Source organism: Bactrocera dorsalis, chromosome 5 (assembly GCF_023373825.1).
Source record: "Bactrocera dorsalis isolate Fly_Bdor chromosome 5, ASM2337382v1, whole genome shotgun sequence".
NCBI lineage: Eukaryota > Metazoa > Arthropoda > Insecta > Diptera > Tephritidae > Bactrocera > Bactrocera dorsalis.
In genome coordinates this window covers 38105492-38131091 of record NC_064307.1, presented here as the reverse complement: position 1 = coordinate 38131091, position 25600 = coordinate 38105492, and the positions used below count along the sequence as shown (strand labels likewise).

General features: G+C 35.3%; 1 protein-coding gene and 1 long non-coding RNA gene across 9 annotated transcripts in view; both read right to left on the bottom strand.

The window, feature by feature from the left end:
- The window catches only part of LOC105233722 (four and a half LIM domains protein 2), a 248612-nt gene that overhangs the window by 5421 nt on the left and 217591 nt on the right, over positions 1-25600 (bottom strand). The window contains exon 1 of one of the 8 annotated variants that reach the window (XM_049459500.1): positions 1687-2037. The exons of the other annotated variants lie outside the window; for them this stretch is intronic. Within the exon in view, the coding sequence (XP_049315457.1) occupies positions 1687-1909 (223 nt within the window). The 5' untranslated portion in view covers positions 1910-2037. Of the gene's footprint in view, positions 1-1686; positions 2038-25600 lie in introns of those variants that run through there. 8 annotated transcript variants of the gene reach the window in all.
- On the bottom strand, positions 5788-10551 carry LOC125779071 (uncharacterized). Its single transcript, XR_007423102.1, has 2 exons — positions 8518-10551; positions 5788-6913 (listed from the first exon to the last, which is right to left on the bottom strand). It is a non-coding gene; the product is annotated as an uncharacterized LOC125779071 (long non-coding RNA).

Here is a 25600-nt window from a genome sequence, read left to right as displayed (position 1 = left end):
TTTTCACCTAGGTAAAATTAGGCGAATATGTTGTTTTTCGTGAGGTTACGAATAATTTCACTTGAGCAGCTAGAGACCCCTGTCTGTTGAGATGCTCAAAACTACTGATCAAAACACCTTCGCATATGAACTAAGCGCCTAGAGTAAGCCCTAATTTAAATTTATTGAGGCGGTTAATATCCATTCCAACCAGTTCGACAGGTTCGTAAAAAGTTTGGCTACCGAAACGTTTCAGTCTTAGTGTGGCGAAAGCTGGACGGTAGGGGAAAAAATGTCTAAATGTCTCCTCATCATCCCCTTTGCAAATTTGACGTTGGGACCTACAAAATCTTTAGTCTCACCGCGTGAGTGACAATGAGACAGTGTCCAATTAGGACTCTTAAACACCTTCTTTCTCTTAGTCAATGGCACATCCAACGACGTTGCAAAGCATATCTTCTGAGTCAAATTGTCTACTAAATCTGGACTGGAGTGCGGGCATATTAACCCTAAAGAAGGCGCGCTCCGGACAGTGACATGCTTTGTCGCGCGTGAGCATTTTGCTCACGTACTGAAAATGTTCAGTTACGTTTATATAAATAAAGTGTTACATATTTAAATTTAAACTAAATACCATTACTGAGCCTTAAGCTTAAAAAATGTTTATTATTTGACAGAAACAAAAATAATATATAAAGGTAAAGGTAGTTGTACAAAACATAAGAAAAAATTGTGTGAGCAAAATGCTCATAGCGCGCCTTCTCTAGGGTTAAGCGCTCTTTATGATAATATTTCTGCCAAAGAAGTAGGTGATATTTGGAACAGATATCTTAGCTAGAAGGTTGTATAACTAATTTCATGAATTTCCTCGGCGTCCATTGAAAAAATCCGCAATAAAAATGGTTTAACTAATGTGACAATTATTCAGGACACTTTCTTGCAAAAATTGTACTAATTGCCAGTCTATCTAATATGTATCTACATATAGTATCCTCATATTCAAAATTGCTTAAATAAATCATAGCAAAATGCTGTTCATTAACCTCCTTACACCCCTAAGAAAAATCTCGTGCGCTGTTAATCACAAAAGCTATAAATTTTAAATATATAGTATGTATACATATGTACACTTTGTACATTTTACTATTGTTGTATAAAGATTTTGAAGTGATCTCATCTAAGGTTTTTGTTTTGAGAAATATATTTGGCGAAAAGTTTGCAAGTATAGGCACTTGCTGAACAAGAAAGTGTTAGTCATCCTTTTTAGCTACTTTCGGTATCTATTTTCAACGTAGGCGGACTTATTTCGGTATAGTAGTTGTCCAAATTAATTTGGTATTTTCTGACGTTTTTTGCTTTCATGACAAGTATTTCAATATAACACGTCGGCAGTTAAGTTTCAAATATATGACGCGCAAAGAATTTGACTGACGCGGCAGCGGTATATAATTTATACTGCATGCCCAAACTACAAATTACAACTAGCTGGGCTAGGGGATGTATGGAAACAATGTTTTCCATGACATTATTTCCTCACAAATTGACAGATATTTTCGGTAAAAAGTTAACTGCAGACACTGAAGCCCAATTCGATAACTGGTAACTTGAAAAAATGTGGTTCGATTTCGACTATTTTTAGACGTGAGATCATATAAATATATACTTATTTCTCAATTATAACAACATTACTTGATTCATTTGATTTACCTGCTTTTGTTGCGCGCGGATCTCCAAGGCGACAGAAATCGCCCAGAGTACAATAGAATTTGCGATTCTCCTCCTGCGCCGACGCATTCGGCAGGAACATACTCAACACCGCAATATCCTCATTATTATCTTTGGCTTTACGTATGCGATCGGCGCCGATGGTTTTCGTTTGTAAATGCAAACGAGATTTCATTCGCGAAGATAACTTATCGACGTCGGCCATGGTGTGCGCGTTCGCTTTTAGTTTACGCTACGAGTATTAAACGCGCGTTTCGTGTGTAAAATATGAACCGTCAAGTATTGAAACACTTTTGAATTTATAATCTACACTCAAGCACTTTTTGTTACTAGCTTCAAAATAAAACAAAAATAATAATAACTTATTCGATTCGATTTTCGGAGTCGAAAAATATTTGCGTGTCAACTTTATTAGGCAAAAAATGCACGCGCATTCGTTTTGCAGTGAAAACAGCGAGCGGAAAAAGTTTTCTTGATCGAAACTATATTTCATGGCACATAAACAGTTAATAAGTTACTTAAAAAAGGCTAAACGCTCATTTGGTGCAGCGACATGAATGTCAAGCTAGTCAAACAACTTCGACCTTTTTGGAACTCGCTTTTTGCCGCGCTCATAGGTAACATGTACGAGAATAAGCGCGACGGTGACATTCAGTAAGTCAGCGAAATTTTTCCATATAAATTGAAATTTATTTATTTTTTTAAGTTTTATTTCATTTCATTTTGCTTTATTACTCCCAATAGCCAATTAAATTGCCCAATCGTTGCTCTGAGTGGAAGGCGCACTGCTGCAAATATGTTTTTAATTTTTGGGTAAAATTTCCTCGTTAACTTTTAGTTAGCAGCTACCAGCAATAAGTCACGATTTTGTTCGTTTTTCATTTCATTCAAAGTGCGACAAATGGCAAGTAGTCGATGTGTCTTTGGATTGCTACTTTTTGCTTGCAACGTGTTACCAGCAGAGAGTAGCAAAAGAGCAGTTAGTCTAATATGAAGGTCAGAGGCTCGAAAGGAGTCTGCCTAACTGCTTAGTACACGAAGAGAAAGTGAAAACGAAGCAGGGAAATCAGGGTGAACAAACTTCATCATTATTTATTGCTATTATATTAATATTATTATATGCCCTATAATGAAAACGAAGAAATTTTCGCTAAAATTATACTCTAAAAGTAATAGAATGTGACAATTTTTGTACCGATGAAGTGCAAGCTTGAGCAAGTTGAGGTGGACATATTTTTAACACTTCATTCTTATACCCTGGACAGGGTTCATTAAGCCACGAAGTTCATAACACCCAGCAGGAAACGTTGGAGATACAATAAATCGAAATACCATACCATATTGCTCATAGCAGCAGAGGGTTTCGGCAAAGGGTAGATAATGTCGTCCAAACAACTGAAGGCGTTAGAGGAAGACACACCACAGGCCCTTCATGGTATAAATTGTCTTCGAATGACGCTTCTAACGCGGTATGACATTAGCCGATTTGTCAGCGCTGTTAAAAGTTACAGCGTTGCCAGATGGGTCAACTTTAAATGGCCTACCCTGTATCAAGGGACGGCGTTACGAAGTGGGTCAACTTTACAAAGAAGTTCTGAGTTACTCTCGGCGGTAAGGCGGAGTGTAGTGATTCTACACTTCATCTACTACTGAGGGGCAGAACGATCCAGTGGTACACTGACGGCTCGAAAACACCGGAAGGCATAGGAGCAGGCTAGGGGTCTGCATACCAAACTATACATACCAATGAGACGTTTTCCGAGCATTTTTCAAGTAGAAGTCTTTGCTATAAGCCAATATACAGAGATCAATCTCCATCGCAACTATTGCAACCAACGTATAGCTATACTTAGCGATAGTCAAGCGGCACTAAAGGCAATTTCAGTGAATGCGATTAAATCGCTTTTAGTGGAGAAATGTATAGGAAAGCTGAACCGCCTATCAGTGTATAACCGTATGAGTGCCGAGGCATAAAGGGGTAGCCGGGAATGAGTTGGCCGACGAACTAGCCCGCTCTGCGGCAGCGTTCAGGATGATGGAGCCAGAACCATGCATCAAAGTGGGGTCCCACACTATACTATAGCAGACATACATATATATGATCGATATCAAGTACTTGTATGTAAAACTTTTTATTTCACAAGATATCTTCATGAAATTTGACACAGATTATTGTACAAGGTATTACTACAAACGATGAAGAAATTGCTCTGATCGGCACACTATAGCATATAGCTGTCATACAAATACCCATCAAAGTTCTTGTCAGGTATCTTTTGAATTTGTGAAATACGGATAGCTTGATGTGGAATGGTTTATTTCATAAGCAATTGTATAAGTAGTATATACAAATATACCTATTAGTCGTGTACTTATTTACATACCAATATACTATACTAAAGGGTGATTTTTTAAGAGCTTGATAACTTTTTTTTTAAAAAAAACGCATAAAATTTGATCTCATCGGTTCTTTATTTGAAACGTTAGATTGGTTCATGACATTTACTTTTTGAAGATAATTTCATTTAAATGTTGACCGCGGCTGCGTCTTAGGTGGTCCATTCGGAAAGTCCAATTTTGGGCAACTTTTTCGAGCATTTCGGCCGGAATAGCCCGAATTTCTTCGGAAATGTTGTCTTCCAAAGCTGGAATAGTTGCTGGCTTATTTCTGTAGACTTTAGACTTGACGTAGCCCCACAAAAAATAGTCTAAAGGCGTTAAATCGCATGATCTTGGTGGCCAACTTACGGGTCCATTTCTTGAGATGAATTGTTGTCCGAAGTTTTCCCTCAAAATGGCCATAGAATCGCGAGCTGTGTGGCATGTAGCGCCATCTTGTTGAAACCACATGTCAACCAAGTTCCGTTCTTCCATTTTTGGCAACAAAAAGTTTGTTAGCATCGAACGATAGCGATCGCCATTCACCGTAACGTTGCGTCCAACAGCATCTTTGAAAAAATACGGTCCAATGATTCCACCAGCGTACAAACCACACCAAACAGTGCATTTTTCGGGATGCATGGGCAGTTCTTGAACGGCTTCTGGTTGCTCTTCACCCCAAATGCGGCAATTTTGCTTATTTACGTAGCCATTCAACCAGAAATGAGCCTCATCGCTGAACAAAATTAAAGCGCGAAACACATTTCGAACCGAACACTGATTTTGGTAATAAAATTCAATGATTTGCAAGCGTTGCTCGTTAGTAAGTCTATTCATGATGAAATGTCAAAGCATACTGAGCATCTTTCTCTTTGACACCATGTCTGAAATCCCACGTGATCTGTCAAATACTAATGCATGAAAATCCTAACCTCAAAAAAATCACCCGTTACATTTAATGTGTATCTAACATGACGAAAATGCTGTGAAATATGAGTACTTATGTGAAAGAAATAAAGCATTATACATATGTGTGAAATATGTATATTTGGAATTGTTATTGTAACCATATTATAACGGTAAACACTGGGAAAAAGAGCGCTTGTGGTTGCTTCGATTGAATTGTTGTATTGATTTCAACGATCCGTGGTTGATCTACAAACCATAATTAAATGAAATTTATAGAAAATTGTGGGAGTAAAACCACGAATGACAAAGATGGAGGAAGGGTCTTTACCTTTACCTAACATATAACTAAGCAATAAAATACATTTAGAGAGTATTAGACATACATACATTATTTAATAACAATTTAATATCATCTGAAAGCAGACGACTGACAATTTGATTGACAAATTGATTGACTTCATTGAAAGAAATGTATAGAATACATCGAAGATGTCTATGCTTAGATATTTTCTGTCAGCAATAATCGCGTGAACGGTGTCTACGACAAGAAAGAAGAAGCTTCTACATTTTATTAAAATTTTGTAAATTATGGGAACGAAAATAGATTGGTCTCACTTATTCAAAGACTTTGAATGCTTGTTTGAATATAACATAAGTTAACAAAATAGCACGTGTCTCAAAAGCAAAGAAAAAGATTTGAACGTGTCACCAAAGCCAAAATTTGTATCCAATACACATATAGTAGTAGAACGGGTCGATTTTTTTCCTATATAATTGCTTATGCCGGAAAAGCTCTACTGAATAACTTTTCCTAAGAAATTAAAACCAAAGCAACTAAAATCTAAAATTGGTTTCGATTCAGCGATTTTTAAGGCGAAGTTTAAAAAATGTGAATAATTGTTAGTATGGGAGATATGTGATATAGTTGTCCGATTTCGCCGATTCCAACAAATGATCAATGGAATATCAAAGTGCGCCTGCGTAATAAATTTCAGTCGTATATCTCAAAAACTGACGCTCAAATTTTTATGATCGCTAAAAAACTTTGCCTTAAAATCGCTGGTTTTAGACCCACGGTTCCTTAGGTAAAATTGTTCAAAATGCTCCATAGAATATATCCCGCATGCGACACTTTTTGTGTTGTTTTTTGTTGGCTCCTTGTAAATCAACCGGCACTAATACAAGTACAATATGTTTGTACTTATGAAGTTTTGATTATCTGATGTTAAGCCAACCGAACCAAAAAAGAAAATTCAAATAAATACGTGATAAAACTACAAAAGGCTGAGTTCAAATCTGTTGAAGCCGATGTTTTTGCTGTTGTTGTTGATGATTGAGCATGACTTTAACAATTTCCTTCTTCCTTAAAGTTACTTGACTTTAAATTGCTTATTGGACCACTCGTACAACTCTGTGTTTGCATGTATGTATGTATGAATATACGAAGCAATAGACCTCGTTAGCTTACGTATGGGTTATAGCGTCTGTGATTTATTTTGTGTTTCATTACAATTGTCATTGCTTTAATAATTGTAAAAATTGAATCGTAATTAAATGTGCGATCGTCGCCATCGGTCGACGTTTCTAACAAATGTATGCATATAACAAGTACATAGATACAATACACATGTAAAATATACTTTGAAAATAGTACTTTTAATTGAAGTCAATATATTACTGTAAAGTGTAAGAATCATCTCCTCGTTTTTGCGCGTTATTTTTACCGAAGGCTGATCTAAATGACAATCAAGATTAAAAATGAAATTGTTGCTGAAGTTATAGGAGCAGCTCGGTAAGCATATTATAGGGTAGGGTGAGGTAAATAGTTTAATAGTAGCCAATATGTTATAAGATCCCGCAATTGGACAACTAATATAACCTGTGGAGTAAGGTCACTTTGCATATGCACCGTGCAACTTACCTCATACAAATATATATATGTGCATAATTGCTTTTTTTTCAATTTTTCTTTGTTTTAAGTACGCACTTACTATTTCGTATATGCAGAACGTTAGTATATTTCGTTGTTGCTATTTGCAATACAACAGCTTCTCATTATCACTTCATTCGCAGTACCGTTATTTGAAAAGTGCAAGTATACCTGCGGTGATTCATAGTAAATAATTATATGTGCTTTATGTCATTTGCTGATTGATCGCTGGTGAAAATACTTTGTAAGCTGTGTTTTTGTAAAAATAAGTTGTGAAATAAATCTTAAGTAATAAATTATAACGAAATTGTAAATATTGTTAAATAATTTTTGGTATTTAGACCAGAATGCCACGTGGAACAAGCCTTTCTGAATTTGAGCAGGGTCAAATTCGTGGAATGCGTGAAAAAGGATCGCAAATTGCTGAAATTGCTGCAGCACTTAATCGCCATAGAAATACTATTACGAATTTTCTAAAAGAGCCCTTTAATTACGGTTCTATCAAGCGCAGCGGTCGAAAACCAACTATTGATGCTCGATGTAAACGGCATATAAAACGCCTAGCAGTGTATGAAGGGATGAGTAGTGGACAAATCAAGCATCATTTGGGTCTAGAAGTGACAAGAAATAGAATTGTGCAAATCCTCAACGAAAATTCGGACGTTCGATACACTTGCATGGAACCTCAACCGCAGCTTTTGGCTCGGCATATAAGTGCTCGATTGGCGTTCGCTGTCAAATACCAATTTTGGGATGAAGAGTGGCGGAACGTAGTTTTTAGCGATGAAAAGAAGTTCAACTTAGACGATCCTGATTGTTCCAAGAGGTATTGGCAGCAAATGAGCCAACCGCGGCGAACATTCCATCGTCGTGTTCATGGTGGAGGATCGATCATGGTTTGGGCTGCATTCTGTTATAAAGGAAAATCTCCATTGTGTTTTATTTCAACTGCAATGAATGCGCAAATATACGTGACCTTATTGGATGATGAATTAATAGAATTTGCTGAACAGCTATATGGGGACAATTGGACATTTCAACAGGATAATGCGCCGATTCATAGCGCAAAACTTACCAAAGGGTTTTTTGCGTCCAGAAATATACCATTATTGGACTGGCCAGCGAAAAGCCCAGACCTAAATCCCATCGAGGACCTCTGGGGAATACTCTCTGCAAGGGTTTTCAAAAATGGAAGGCAATTTGAGACGGCAAAGGAATTAAAATCGGCTATAGTGCAGGAGTGGAACCAAATAAGCACATCCACATTAAAATCATTGGTGAATTCCATGCCATATCGACTTAGTCAGGTTAAAATGAATAAAGGTAAGCATATAAAATGTTAAAAACAGAAATATGGCACGGAATTACTAAATAAAACCTGGAAAACCTACCATGCACATATAAACATTTACTACGAAGAACAATTTCATATAAGTTTTTCAATGTTTTTATAAGAATTATTTTTCTTTCTTTTATGTAATATTACGGTTACTATAAACAATAAAGTATTAAAAAAAAACCTTGATGATTACTGCTTTCGTTATCTTTCAATTCAGTTTTAAAGTAGTGCACATATATATATTTGTATGAGGTACAAGGCCTTTGCGTAAGTAAGGAAGAAACGATTTCATGTACACAAGAGTTTCGGTTAGGTCTATTGGGCTTATAGAAACTTTAACGGGAAACTTTGCTAGCGTTATGGGTAATTAACCGGCGATTTAACCGATAAGTGGGTCGGCAAAAATCATCTTAGCTGTAACCTCCACGCGACTAGGCAATTTTGTCGCTGCTTACAATGTCATGATCTCAAGCCGGCTTCTGTCAGAGTCATTACATTGCAAACAGGCGACTCCTAAGAAGTAGGTAAATGGGTAATACAACGGCCATTGCCATTGCTAGAGAGTCCCGATAAACATGAAGAACAATAAAGGAACGAAAGCGACGGTAGTAGACGAGGCTGCTACCACCGTCGGGCACAGCACTCTTAGGAGCTGTGTCGCCAGCGGCCACACCTCCACTGCAACAGGAGCAGACTACTGCCAAACTAGCTTAACAGCGCACAGGTGCCACAGTCCACGAAGACTCGTACTAAGAAAGCGTTGTAAACTTTGACGCGGAAAAGAAAACAAGAGCTTCTTCACTCTCCTGTCGGCGATGGGAATATGCAACCGTCTCGAGGGCCAGTCCAGCCTGAAGGAAAAGGAAGTGAAACGGCTGGCCTGGGCTAGAGAGGAGGTAAAGAACGGCCGACACACTTCGCCACTCGAATTCGGTGTAATGAGGCGAATGGCCCTCTGGAAAAGACGAATTGTACAGGCCTAGCCGGGATGCTAGACGCCAAGCACGCGGACAAACCCACAACGTCCAAGGCAGCGGCGGCAGCCAATGAGATTGCAAAACGGCATAGACCAGAGTAATCCGCTGGGACAAATGTCACAGGAGCGGTGGAAAATAGTGGAAATGAAGCTATTGGAAGCCTTCTTCTCGAGAATCATTTGATAGAATAGGATGGCTTAGTATAATTTTAACGTTTTAAAATGTAACAACGACACGACGCTAACATGGGTAAGGGAAGCGATCGGAACGCTTCCAAACCTGTGGGAAGGAACTAAACAGGAGGTGATAGCCCGCAGCAGTATTCCATCGGACGGCAATAAAATCGCGTTGTAGGCGGGTGAAGTAGAAAAGGATTTCCGCATAGAAGAGGTCACATGACTACCCCACTTGTCACTGTTCACAGTCTGATGGTCCAAAACCAAGAGCTGAGGGTGCTCCAAGTGAACCTCCACAAAAGTAAGATCGCCTTTGCCGAGCTTCTTCTCAATTTAGAGAAGGGCGGCTACGATATGGCTTTAGTCCAGGAACCATGGTTTGTATCGGGTAACGTGGTTGCTAGGCGGAAATCACAAAACTACACAACATACACCCCCAGAGTAATTATAAAGGAAGATCAGTGATATTAGTAAAGAAAAACCTATTTTCCCATATTGATTCAAGTCTTTCCACAGATGATCAAAATGGCTGTCGAAAAATAGTGGTTCGACTATATTTCACATTAAATAAATACCATGGGTGTTTATAATTAATTTCATTTTATAACTTATTCGTCCACTATAAAACTTAATTTTTTTGGGAAGACCGAAAAAGGAATAATGGCGCGTTTTTAAGACGAAACTCAAACAAATTTCCTGTCATGTGCTCCTACAATTTCCTTCCATTAATTGCATTTTCAACTTTTTATGCTTCCTGCTTGCTTGTCTACGCTTTTCGATTAGTTGTATGCGCTTGATTGTAATAAATTAATATTTTTTTCTAATTGAATAATGCCGATTTCTCGGTTTAGACATTCACAAATGACCAGTGCCAATATTTAAACGAAATGTCTGTAGCTGCAAATGTGTTTCATCAAAACAAAAATTACCAGATTACGAATTAGAGTTAGATGTGTGTATGAATTTTGGTGATGGCGGGTGAAACTGGTCGCTGAGTGATGGAAGAAATAACAAACACACACACATGCTGCCGATTAACAATTTTGGCCATGATGTCATGTTAGCGTGATACGCCGACTCCGGCAGACATTAAGCCGCTGCTGGATGACGGAAAACTTAATTGACACACATATGTATATATGTTGTATTGCTTTTGTCAGCAATTTTTTTTTTTTTTTTTTTTGATTTTTTGCAACATAACTTTCTGTAAAAATCTGGTTTATAGTTTTGACTAATTTCAATATAGTTCTCTACGAGATTTCTTTATAAATATAGATATTAAATAATACTTCATCTCTTCAGCAACAGATTTTGTTGACTCGCCACTTGTTTCTTGCGCGTGAAAAGTAGTTAATTATGAGATGAATTCGTTGCGGTGTTAGATATCGTGTTTAACTTGATTCGCCAAAATTGTTTGTGTTCTAGTAAATATAAATTTCTCAACAACAGCAATGACGTAAGATTTTGCCGTTAACTAAGGGTGAGCAAGAAAAAGACACGATCAAAATAGACAAAAGAGCCTAGTTTTGTCTGAAAATGACTTCATTGCAAAATCTTTTTGTTGTGTCACAAGTTGCCATGTCGACAAAAGCAGTGAAATTCGAAACTGTTCAGTGAAATTGTTGTTTTAGTTTTTAGAGGCAAATGCAGCAGTACTGTTATGATATTATAGTTTGAATTGTAATGATCTAAAATTATGTAACACAGAGAGTTATGAAACTCACTCATCCTTGAAATGGATTTTTTTGGCTACCCAGAGGTTACTCGGTCTAAGATCGGAAATCGTAAGCAGCTTGACCCATGTGTAAAAGAATCGTTTCTGGCCACACCCAAGTGAATGACGCTCAGAGACTTTCCACACTTGCGTGATCTTCTACACATGGCTCCGTCCTCCTAGTAAAGTCCTCTCTCGACGAACAAAGACAAAACTCTAAAAGACTTCCATTATTCCCGTCCTGCTATATGATGGACGATGACAACATCCGATGAAGCGACGTTACGAGTTTTCGAAAGAAAGGTTCAGCGGAAGATTTATGGTCGACAACATTGACACTGATCAGTGAATGAAGAGACCTTGTTAGGTCATGTCATTCGAATGGACGAAAGCACTCCAGCCCTGAGAGTATACGATGCAGTACCTGCCGGTGTAAGCAGACGAAGGGGAAGACCTCCTGGTAGGAAAGACCAGGTGGAGAAAAGACCTGGCTACACTTGGAATCTCTAATTGTCGCCAAACAAAGCAAGTAGTGTCTACGCCAATAAAAAATACTTTTTTTGGAGTTGGACAGTTTAACAGCTGTTAGTTGATTAATACTCAGTTTGGTTTGAAATTTCATAATAAACAGACATACTCCAAAAGAACGTTTGGAAACCGTGCAAATTTATTACCAAAGTAATCATTCGTTTCGAAATTGTTCGCAGAATCAGTGATTCGAGCAACTATGGATCGGCATCCTCAGAGATGACATACAGTGCGCACCGAAAACCTCCTGCTGTAGAGCAGAGAGTCGAAGAAGGTCCGAATGAGTTCATTAGCCATCACGCGCAACAATTGGAGCCGTTTTCATGAACTTAATTGCGGAACTTTAGCGGAAGGATCTTGGTTTGCAGGCTTACTAAATCCAACTCGTTCAACAAATGGAGTAGAATCACCATCAAACGCTTTCCATATTCGGTGAAAGAGTCCAAAACGAGATAGCCACCGATCCCGATTTTCAAAAAAAAATGAAACAATCTATTTGTTGAAGGAAACTTTTGATGAGCGCATAATCTCGAGTCGGGGCTTCCATTATTGTGTGATTTAATAACGCTAGCTAGACTATTTGTTTAAATGAAGTGTGAAGTCGCTTGTCCACGCAGATAAACCCGAGACGATTGAGGCCTTGGCAGATAATATTCGGCTCGTTGTTGCTGACATACGGCGCAAAATAAATCGCAAGTGATCGATGATTGGGCCTATGGTCTTGTGGCAAACTCTTCTCTTAATAATAAAGCAAAATTCTAGGTTATAATATTAAAATATAGATATGTGTTTTATTTTTTCTTCAAAACCACATGCCTAAAGTAAACACCCTTTATACTGGAGTAGGTGATTGAGTGCAGGTTTGGCACTACAAATTTCACCTTCAAAAAATTTCATGACCACTCTCGATAGTTCGAGTTTTCTCAAGTGCCAATACAGTTCAAGTCCTACAAAATCCAATTGTCAATTTAATTAATTTCTGTTCACAATTGTCATATTCAACGTGGGTGGTTGCCGTCTCAAGTTAATTTTACCTCGAATATACACGACACCCGGCCAACGCAGTTTTGAGGTCAACAATGACTTTCAACAAAAATTATGACAAAATAGACAAAAATATAAAAGCGGAAACTTTTTTCGAGACTCTTAAGTGGCTTTACTTTTGCCAATTAGCTATGAAGTATTGACTGTACAGCTCAAGATTGCCAATTAATTGGCTAATAAATTGGCTAATTATTGGCGCAGCAGCTGGACGAAGATGCGCCATTTAGAAAGAAGCGAAAGATCGATGAAAGAAGAAAAGGAAAGGGTGTGTAGTGATAAACTATTTTTTTGGAATGACTGATTGAACTGGAAGTGATCAATGATGAGGTTTCAGAACATGAAAAATATATAAAACAAATTATTATATTTGCATATCCATAAAAATATGTATCTCAAACAAACTTCAAATAAATTCCACTTGATACCAGCGTGGAATGTATAAATAGTTGTCAGGCTCACTTGTGCCGTCAGAAGGGAGTGCTGGTAGGTTGACGCCCACGAAATGAAAGTGCAAGTGTGACGTGACCACGAACCAACTGAAAGTGATTCCAGCACTTAACGTGCACTCTGGCATACTGAATGAGTGCGAGCACGCAGCGCTGAATATTAAGACGAAATGCTTCGGCACTCTAAACAAATGGCAACACTTGTGCATAAGTGGACAACAAGAAGTTGTTGATGGGGCAAAACATGCCTTTCAATTTGGCTAAAAAGCATAAAGTTAGGCAGCTTTTGAAAATTATTGTTTCTTTCAAGTGTTTAATGAAACAACTTGTTTTTATTTCTAATAATATTACATTTTCTAAAGGTGTTTTTAGTTTATGGGCTTTACGACTAAAAACAGACGAAGCAACAAAATTATTTTTAGCTTCTTAGCTTTAAAGATATCACGCTAAAATTTTGCACACATCTTTTTCTTACCAAGAAATTGCTCATTTGTTGGAACCAGCGATATTGGACCACTATAGCATATAGCTGTCGAACAAACTGAACGATCAAAATTAAAGTCTTGTATGGGATTTTTTTTTAGTTGGCAAGATACCTTCACGAAATTTGGCACGGATTATTTTCCAAAGCAACGCTACAATATCTGAAGAAATTATTCAGATCGGACCGCTATAGCATATAGCTGTCATATAAACTGCTAGTTCAAAATCATGTTCTTGTATGGAAAACTTTTGAATTTGAGGAGATATCTGCACAAAACTTGGCATGGATGATTCTCCAAAAAAACACTATAATATCTGAAGAAATTTTTTAGATCCGATCTCTATAGCGTATAGCTGCCATACAAACTGCACGCTCAAAATCAAGTTCTTGTATGAAAAATATTTTTATTTGACGAGATAGCATCACGAAATTTAGCAAGAGTTATCTTCAAAATCAACGCTACAACATCTGAAGAAATTATACAGATCGGCCCGATATAGCACAAAGCTGTCATACATACTGATCGTTCAAAATCATGATCTTGTATGGAAAACTTTTTAATGTGACAAGCTATCGTCACGAAATTTGGCATGAGTTATTTTTAATATTAATGCTATAATATCTGAAAAAATTATTCAGATCGGACCGCTATAGCATATGGCTCCCATACGAATTGACCGTTCAAAATGAAGTGCTTGCAAGCGCAGTTGACTTTTTTCTTACTTTGCTTATATAGGCAGTGTAATCCTTTGCAAGTCCATAAATTAGAAAGTTCATTGAGGCAACCAAAAAAGATAACTGCAATTTTTTAATTAATTTAATCGCATATTAAATGTCATAAATTACCTGAATGCCCATAAAAGTCATTTGAATGTTAAAATTTGCATATCAACAAACTGTAGAGCAATAATTAGTTGTTGTTGTTGTTGATTTACAATTTAAATTCACAATTCATTCATAAATACGCTGCAGTTTTTTCGCCAACACTGTGAAACGCACAAAGAACGAGTTGCAAACAATTTCGAACACTTGAACACAAATATAAATATACATATGTATATGTAGTTGTATATTTGGGCTTACCGCCGTACACCTGAATGGCTAGATTGCAGTCGTGCAGCCGCCCACAAATTATCGCAGCTTTGTATGCAACACGCTTCCTACAAAAGCGAGCCATAAGCTTAATTGGCGAGTAGGCGCAAGCGAGTACACACTTTCATACATACTTGTATGTTCATACATACATATTACTCACATATGTACATACATGAAAATAAGTACGGAAAGTGACATTGAAAGAAACAGGCAACAACACATGGCAAGCTGAAAAACACTCGCTAATAACTTATAAATATTTTAGCACGCTGATTTGTGTCAAAAGAAAATTTGTTTTTGTTATTGGTTTCGTATTATCAACATTTAAAGGGCTTCATTGCCATTACCAACCATTTTGGTAGTTGGAGAAATCAAAAAGAAATTATGGCAACACATTCAGTTGAGTACATATGATATGGCAACCGCGACTACACACACACAAAAGTATTGAGAAAAGAGCTGAGAACCATTTAGTTTCACTTTTAAATACAAAAAAATAATAAAGTAATAGTAAAGTAAGCATTTGCAGTTGTAATGTAATTGAATATTGCGGTTCATGTTGGACACCAATCAACATTGGCTGATATGTTTACATGCCAGCGGATGTTAGCGGTTGTTTAGGTTGATATGCGGGCGTCACGAACCCATTTACGTGTGTAATGAGTACCAGCACCAGTATGTGTTCGACTGCTTGTACCTTATATAGTACATATACAATGATTATTTCTTTTTCGTTTGCGAATAGTTAAATTGTAGAGCACATGATCACTCCAATTTTCCCACTTTGAAATCAATGAGCAGTTAGTAGTGCTGTGTGACGTTTTGAAGGTTAAATACACTTTGATTGGCGACGGTATATGATTTTGATGAACTTTTCATTGTAAAAATATACAACATGTTCTCCATCTTCGAGTTCTTCAGAATAGTTTTCGAGACTGTCTCTGTATATACGCGAGCTGCTAGTGCCTTAATTTTTGAGATATCGATCTGAAATTTTGTATACGTCCTTCACTCCCCAAGAGGTTGCTTATTTGTAGGAAACGCTGATCAAGGACCTCTATAACATATAGCTGCCATACAAACTGACCGATCAGAATCAAGGGTTTGTATGGAAAACTTTTTCATTTGACGTGATATCTTTACGAAATTTGGCACAGATAATTGTCTAAGACAACGGTACAACATCCGAAGAAATTGTTCAGATCGAATCACTATAACATATAGCTGCCGTACAAACTGTTCGATCAGAATCAACTGTTTGTATGAAAAACTTTTTCTTATGACGAGATATTTTCACGAAATTTGGCACGGACTGTTGTCTAAGCTAGTGGTACAATATTCGGAAAAATCGTTCACAGCAGATAATTATATCACATCGCTGCCATACAAACTGACCGATCAGAATCAAGTCTTTGTATGGAAAACTTTTTCATTTGACGTGATATCTTCATGAAATTTAGCATGGATTATTATATGAAGCAGTGGTATAATATCTGAAGAAATTGCTCAGATCGGACAACTATAGCACATAGCTGCCATACAAACTGACCGATCAGAATCTAGTCTTTGTATGGAAAACTTTTTCATTTGACGTGATATCTTCACGAAATTTGACACAGATTATTTTCTAAGATAACAGTATAATCTTCGAAGAAATTGTTCAGAACGAATCACTATAACATATAGCTGCCGAACAAACTGACCAATCAAAATCAAGTTCTTATATGGAATACAGACTTTTTGTCACCGAATATTGAATACAATATATAAAATACGCTGTAATTACAACAAAAACACACGGATTTTTCATACATTGCTAAAAGCCTAACTTTGAAAATGCTTCTTGAATTACTTAATCTCTGGCATTGAATATGAAATTTTGCAGTTGAGGAATTTTTTGAAGCGAGAAAATTATGCTTTCGAAGAAAAAATTTCCATATTTCATTTGATAAGAAAGTGTTTTATTATAATTTATGTATAACTTTTTAAGTTAAAAATCTTATTAAACTTCCATGTATACACGCCCACTTCTTACACGGCTGCAATTATAGCTCTGGATACATTAATTTATATTGTGCAATTATTTACTCTACACGGCGGCTCGGGGAGTGCATGACGGCGGTAAGTGCAGACATTTCCGGTTTACAAGTTGAAATCACTGGTCTCTTGACACACTTGCCACGCACACTTATATACATACGCACATATGCATATGGACAGTAGAAATTATTTATGGCCATGTGTGTGCGTTTTGTCACTTGCATTTCAGGTTGCCTTTGAAGATATGCACGAATATGTAAATATGTGTTACGAAAGTTTCAATTAATGCATTTAGTTTCTTTTCCAATCTTTTTTTAGCCTGTTAAGGTTGATTGGCAGTAGCTTGGCGCCGAGTGCAGAGGCGTTTGTGTGGAATGTCTGCGAGCTGCAGGTCGACGCATTCAAGCGAGCACACGTCGACTTGTATACTGAATAGGAAATAAGTGGTATATATCGATGCAAGGAAATTTGTTTTATAGACAATTTCGGTATGAAAGCAAGAGCAAAATTTAATCATGTATGTAAAATATTGTCAAATGAAAAAATTTGCTATAGAAAGTCTTGAGTTCGGTCGGTCAGTTTATATGGCAGCTATATGTGATAGTGAACCGATATCAGCGATTCCTATAAATGAGCAGGCTCTTGAAGAGTAAGGAATGTTTGCAAAATTTCAGTGCGATATCTCGAAAATGAAGGGACTAGTTCGTGTACACACAGACGAACCCTTTACATTTGTTATTGCTTGTTTCAATGTCAATTTTCTGGCAAATAAAATAAATATTTTAATAAATAAAACATCATTACGTTTTTATAAAAGAATTAATTTAGAATACACGCACATGAAACATATTTATGAGTTCATGACAAGTTCAACAAAGCAAGAAGCTATTGAACTACAATTTAATGAATAACTGTTGTTAGAGTGATTCGATGAGTTGTTGCTATCAAACAATTACAAAGTAAATAAACAAAAAACACTTAAAAGGCTTAAGTTACGCATTCGTACTGTGGTCACGCAACATTTTCTTCCATACGCTATTTCTGCAAAACCCCCGCTTTGGAGGCAATTGTTTGGGACATTAATTTGCATGTGCCTGCGTGTCGTACATGAAAAGCATGCAGACAGAATTTAGCAAAAAGTTTGCGAAATTCCCCATAACAATGAGAGCATTGCCTTATTAATGTGAAAGCAAATGGCATGCAGAACTTTGTGTCGAACAGTGCCACAGATTTTGTAGAACTTTTGTATGCAGATGATTACTTATACGCACTGCTGGCCAACGAACCGCAAACGCTGATAACCTTATCATTGACGAGCCTCAATAAATTGAGCATGAATGAGTGTAGCAGATAAGGGAAGTGTTTTTTTCTTCAAAGAAAAATGTTTCTGTCAGAAATACAACAACACTAATGACGTACATTGCTGAGCAGCGTCCACCGGCGTTTGCACACATACTCGCATGACGCTAATAGAGATGCCGCTGCATATGTGTAAATATTACTGAAAACATAATGCATAGCAACAACAAAAATTTGTAAAGACAACATTGAAACAGAGCAACATGTTGCGAGCAAATGTTGAGTTCAAATGAAATGAGCCTGACGTAATGAGTACTGATACGATTATGTTCTATATAACTATAAATGAGTATGAATTATGTAGTTTACTTGTAAGTTGAGCGATGAGCATATGCATAGATGTATATACCTATAAGTAGTACTTACAAATGAGCATATGTATGTATGTTTTATATGTGTTCTTACATCAATTGTATTCAATATAAACAGAAATGCTGCGTGGGCTTAGTTGTATGCATTACGATACAAATGTAAGCAAGAAAAAACAAAGAATACCCTTCACAAATAAAGAATTTTTTATACAAAAACTCAATGGTGATCGTTCAGTTTGCATGACAGCTTTATGCTATAGTGGTCTGATATACAAAATTTCATCGGATATTGTATCGTTGCCTTGGATAATAATTCAGAACAAATTTCGTGGTGATATTTTGTCAAATAAAAAAGTTTTTCATACAAGAACTAAATTTTGATCGTTCAGTTTGTATGGCAGCTATATGCAATAGTAGTTCGATCTAGACAATTTCCTCGAAAATTGAAGAGTGGCCTATAGTATTAATCTATACAAAATTTCATGAAGATATTTTGTCAAATAAAAAAGTTTTCATACAAGAACTAAATTTTGTTCGTTCAGATTGTAAGACAGCATATGCTGTAGTAATCCGACATCGGCGGTTCCAATATATCAACAGCTCTTTGGGAAGAGAAAGATGTATGCAACGATTTTTATTCGTCCTTTTTATGAGTATTTCTTTATTATAAAATTGGGTAACTATCATACTAATGACCTTAAACATTCAATTCTTCCTCTAAATTGTTTTGAGTTGCAAGCTTTTGAAGTTGTCACACTATTCAAGCTCAATATAACAGGTGATCCATTAAAAGTAACTTTTTTCAGTATGCGTTTTTCTGACAGAACACGCTTTTTTCTTTCGAAATGAATCACCTTTTATAATACTTTCACAGTTAAAAGTTTAACCGTAACACATATAAACGTAGTATGGAAGGCAAAAACAATGCTTTAAATACCACAAACACGCAGTCAGTGTATATCGTCACCTAAAATTCAAAGCAACCTTTCATAAAAAAAAAATGAAATTGAGTTTTTTGTTGCTTTCCATTCACTACACCATATTACATGGATGTAACATAAAATTTTCAGCTCAGATATACCCAATATATAACTAATCCATAACCAATATATAACCATTTTATAACCAAAACTCAAATTTCGATTGTATCGTCTGTAAACTTATGAAAAGTGGTGCTTTGTTACTTTGCATTTTAGGGTATAACCAATACATAACCAATATATGTATAACCATTTTATAACCATTACTTCTATTATATTGCTTTTCTATCGTCTGTAAACCTATGAAAAGTGATGCTACGTTATTTTTGCGTTTAAGGTGACGATATATATATATTTTCTTTAATAATGCGCCAAAGGGTTTATCAAAAAACTGCTTTAAACAATATTTCTAATTCTTTTCGCTAACCACAATTATTTCAATTATTATGCCTTAATTACATACTAAATTTACTTGAAAACTCCCTTAATCTTCACAACATAAATATAATTGAGAAACAATTTAATTAACCATTAGCGTTTAATTAGATAATTTGCCTGACACTGATTGTCATTTCCGAGCAAAAACTGAACAGCAACTGAAATTTATTAATTCCTTTCAAGCTTTTTTTATTTCCGCTGGCGTTTTCACACTGCACCTTCCGACACCGAAGCCGAAGCTGAACAAATAAAAAATGGAATTGTTTACGCGCTTGTAAAAAGAAATGTAATTCTTTCAATATTCCGTGGCTGGAATTGTAAACGTTCGCAAAGACTTGAAAGCGCAATACAAGCGATTTTAAGAATTCTATACGCGCTTTTTATTGTCCATTTGTATATATAATCAATTTTTTTATTTCAAATATACATATATACATTTATTGTTTAAACCAAAAAAATTCCAATTTTTCCGAAATTTATCACTAGCTCATCTGTTTAAGCTCATGCAAATATTTTTCGCGCGACCGAAACTTTCTTCATTCATGAAAACATAAAAAGAAATATTTCACAAAAAATACTGTTCTTTACTGCCGTAGCATACCAAACACGTTGAGCGTTGTTTTGTTACTGAAGTGAGCTTAAAATGTGCTGTCGTGGAACTGTGCGTTCACTCAAATAGCGCCAGGAGCGGAAAGGTGGACAAGGCAGCAAGGTAAACAAATAACAAAATTAATGAGTATTCGAGTTTTTGCAAACCAAGCAGTCAACAACACATTGCTTGGCTGACTCTCTTCATTAGGACGCTGCAGCAAGTGGAACTTCTTGTGCTGTCAGTCTCTGTTTACATAGCGTTGCTTATGGCAACTGGAACTAGCTGAGTAGGCGAGACACTGCCAGAGAGCAGCACTGCCTCATCAATGGACACAAAATATCGCTCTCGACTTGGAACTTTTCATTTTGTTTAGCTTACGTAGCCAGCTTGATCAGCGATGAGCTTGTTATTTTGAGTCTAACGAGAAGCAGGGCAAACACGTAGCGTAGACATTGGTAGCATAGATAGTGCAGCCAAGTCTTTCAGAGAGCTTTCCTTGCAACAATCAATGTTAAGCTGCACGAAAATTAAATGGCTGTCTTAAGGGCTAGCCGTTCAATTAGCAATAGAAAGCGCAATCAAACTCTATCTCTAGTCCGAAGCTTTAAAGTATGATGAAGTAAATGATTAATACTTTAATTCTAAGAAAAGGATGGAAACATATACTATTTCCTAATGGGAGATATCATCAAAACATCTTAAAATTACACTAACAAATTTCAAAGATCCTTTAGAAATATTTGGTTGGTATCCATAGTACCCAGTGTTGGATTTAATATTTAAGCAAATAGAAGACACTGTAGAAACAAGATCTGAAGACTAACAGATCACCGTCTGGTAGCAGCACGCGCCCACAGAATGAAGCTGACAGATCGAGAAGACTGCAGGAAATGTCTAGAGCAAGACACCAGGGAAACATTGGAGCTTCTCTTGTTTACATGTCCCACATTGGCAAGACTACGCTATAAGTATCTGAGGTCCCCACGATTTAATACATGTATGATATCGATAGTGAGGTCGCAGTCGAGTCAAGCGCAGGCATCCTAAAGGATGACAACTTCTCCAACTGGTATCGCAAAGGACAAAAACTGGTCTTTGTGTGGCTTATTGCCCTACCAGTTTAACTTAACTTAAATGTAAACATATATGTATAGGTACTAACTAAAAGGCTATACTACTATTTGCATATATTATAATATTATTATACGAGAAAAATGCCAGTGGGCATGATCATTGATCAACATTAAATACACACTAACTGTAGCTTACAACACATGTAGGGCGGAACTTCAAGCTCGTTGCTACAAATACTACACAACATGGTAGGTTAAGTTTGTTACGAAGTTTGTAAGACCCAGTAGAAAACGTCGGAGACCCTGTAAAACATATATATATAAATGATCGGTGTGACGAGCTAAGTTGACTTAGTGAGGTGAGGTCCGTCTATCTGTCTGTATATACCCGAAACTTCAACTCTAAAACTAAGGTACAAGAAATATCGATCTGAAATTTAGCACACATCTTTTTCTTCTCTAAAAGTTAATGATTTGTCGAATCCGCCAATATCGGACCACTACATCATATAGCTGCCATGAAAACCGAACAGTCAAAATTAAGATCTTTTATTGAAAACTTTGTATTTGACGAGATATCTGGAAGAAATTGAGCAGGTATAACTAACTAACAAAACGGTTAAATCTCCGAAGAAATTGTTCAGATCGAACCACGATAGCATATAGCTGTCATACAAACGGAACGATCGGAATGAAATACTTGTATGGAAAGTTTCGTCAATTGAAAAGATTACTTCTCGAAATTCGGCACGGGTTCATCTCTAAAAAAATTGGTATAATCTCCGAAGAAACTTTTCAGATCGAACCACGATAGCATATAGCTGTCATACAAACTGAACAGTCGTAACCAAGGTATGTGTGCACAGCTGATGTCCAGAAACTGGCGGGAAAGCTTCTATTAGCACGATTTGGTTAAAAGAGAGTCATTCTAGCAAACATATTTACATAAGTATTATATATAACTTGTGGCATCATTGTACATATATTTCTATATACGGAAGAAACACACTAAGTAATGCTTCGGTGTATGCTGCCAAGTACGAGTTGCTTGGATGTGGGCCGTTCGAAGTGAACTTGAAATTGCTGCACTACTGAGTGTATTTATTGTTGTTGTCAATGTATTTCGTCAATATCAACAACTGCATCTCATAGGCGATAATGAATTTATAACCTTCCAGGCATTTAAGAGGTAACAAGCAACAACATTTTCAGAACGCCCAACACCGAATATTTGTTTACAAGCTGGCAAGTGAGTTGAAATGCTGTGTGTGCAAGTGCCCCAACAGTTACATAAGCTACTACAAACACACACTGAGATCTAAGCACATGCATATATGTGTGTGTGTAGCTGCTGGTAAAGGTTGTCTGCACTTTGGCGTTCATTGGCACTGCGTTGGTGTTGTTGACCAGCAACCTTTGTGTTCATAATCGTGTATGTGTGTGTGTGTGTGTGCATGCAGCTTGAGATTAATAATTTACTGGTGTACCAAAAAGTTTTAACAACATTTTATTTGATTTATGTGTACAGTTATTGACAAATTCCCAAAACAAATATTGAGCGACATTTTTAATAAGCGTGGGCTTTTTTCTTGTGAAATGGTTGACTTTTAAATTGACGTAAAAGCGTAAATTAAGCATTCAATAAGGTAAATTATACATGGACTATTGACAATAAAACTATATATTGCAAGCACATTAACATTTTGTGCTTAATGGATGCGGAATTTGAGGCGAATAACCCAATGCTTGGAAGAATTCAAATCGAATTGACTTTAATTTATGAAGTTTCGACTTTTGGAAAAAAAGATTAAACAAATTTATGTTTATAACAAAAACAAAAAAAAAGTTAATTAAAAAATAACTTTTTTTATAAAAAATAACTTTTTTTATAAAAAATAATAATAAGATTTAAACAAAATGTATAAAAAAGTAAATATCAAAAAAAAAAAATCATTTAGAAATTAAATGACTTTATAAAAAATAAAAAATATATTTTTAAATAAAAAATTTTGAGATTTGCTTTTTTTTATAAAAAATTTTAAAGTCTTTGAATATTTTTTAAAAAATAGCAAATCTCAAATTTTTTTTTTTTTTTAAATATTAACAATAAAAATAAATTTTTATAAAAATTTGGGTTTTTTTGTTAGGTTTGCTATAGTGAATTTTCCGAATTTTCGATACCATTTTATAAAAAAAAATCTAGAAAAAAAGTATCAAAATTGTTTTAATAAAAAGAAAATATTAAAAAAAAAATGTTTTATAAAAATTTCTTTTTTTTTTATTTATTAGAGTTCCTACTTTTCTGTGCCATTTTATAAAAAAGGTATTACAATTTTTTTTAATAAAAATTAAAAAAATATATATTTTTATAAAAATTTGATATTTATTTATTATGGTTGCTAAAAATATACAAATTATGGAAAATATTATACTTTTTATTGTTAGGGTTGCTATTGTAGATTTTCCTCATTTTCAGTGCCATTTTACAAAAAAAAAAATAATTATTAAAATTTTTCTATTCAAAAATATATAACAAAAAAATTGATTTTTATTTGTTAGTGTTTCTGTCGTAGATTTTTATAATTTTCGGTATGATTTTATTAAAAAAAAAAAATTTAGAAAAAATATTAAATATAATATAAAAAAATCGATTTTATATGAAAATAGTGTTTCTATAGTAGAACAAATAAAAATAAAATTCTTTAAAAATCAATTTTTTTTGTTATATATTTTTGAATAGAAAAATTTTAATAATTATTTTTTTCGGTGATATTTTACAAAAAAAAATTTTAAAAAAAGTCAAAAAAAAATAAATAAAATAAATATAATTTTTTTTTATAAAAAAATTAGAAAAATTATTAAATATAATATAAAAAAAATAGATTTTCATAAAAAATCGATTTTTCGGTGACATTTTACAAAAAAAAAAATATTAAAAAAATTAATATATTTATATATAACTAAAAAAAAAAAATATATACAAAAATTATTTTTATAAAAATTATATTTTTTTATTTGTTAGTTTTGCTTTTTGGAATTTGGAGTGCACCATACCGCGATAATCGAAGAAAACTGTCAACATAACCTTGATTTTTGACATGCTTTGACGTGATTTTTTCGGCTTCGGTCCACTTTTTCCACAATATTCGGCCGAATAAACTCTGTTTTCGTGTCATAAGCATAGATTTAAGATTCATCCTCAGTAATAATACGTTTCATCACATCCTGGTAGTCGGAAAGCATTGGTTTACAGATATCATCGCAACATTGTTTATCAAAAAAATTGAGTGATTTTGGAACCAAACGTGCTTTCAGTCCTCTTAGGTCCAAGTGATCTTTCAAAATGGTTTCAAACTGTGTTTAAGTTACATATCTGAACTAAGTTGAAAATTGCAATACAATATGCTACGATAGTAGTCGGACAAGTAGACCGGCAACTATACACTAGTCGCCTTGCATAATATAGTAATCATAATACAGTCATGAGCTTGTCGACAACCAAATTGTTTTCCATTGATATTAGTTGGCCGTTTCGAAAGCATTTGATGTTATTAAATAATATTTTGACTTCCTCACTTTAAACTATTGAGGAACTTGGTGAAATCGACACCCATCATTAACGTTGGAACCATTACGGTTGTATAACAATTGGTTATTAGGTAGGCTTATTGGTATTTAAGCATACATAAGCATGAAAATAATATGTAATTCATCTAAACCCTGCACCAACTACATACGTTTACTTATGCATATTCATTTTGAGGCTTTAGTCAATGCTTAAATTTAGAATTTATTCTCCCCAAACACAAAATGTAATGTGTGAAAATATTGTTATAATAAAATTTTTATTATTTCACCGCTGCAAAGGTGGTGTAAAACAAGCAAATGCACACAGCTATATACACATATGCATTTATATAATTGTTTACAAAGTTGGCAAGCCAGCCAAATAGTTTTAATGGTGGAAGGTGTTTACGATTTCATTATATGCACAGATAATAATTCGAAACAAATAAGCAGACGAATTATGTTAAATATGCTGAAAATCGCAAATAATTTCCATTTCAGTTCAAATAAAACCT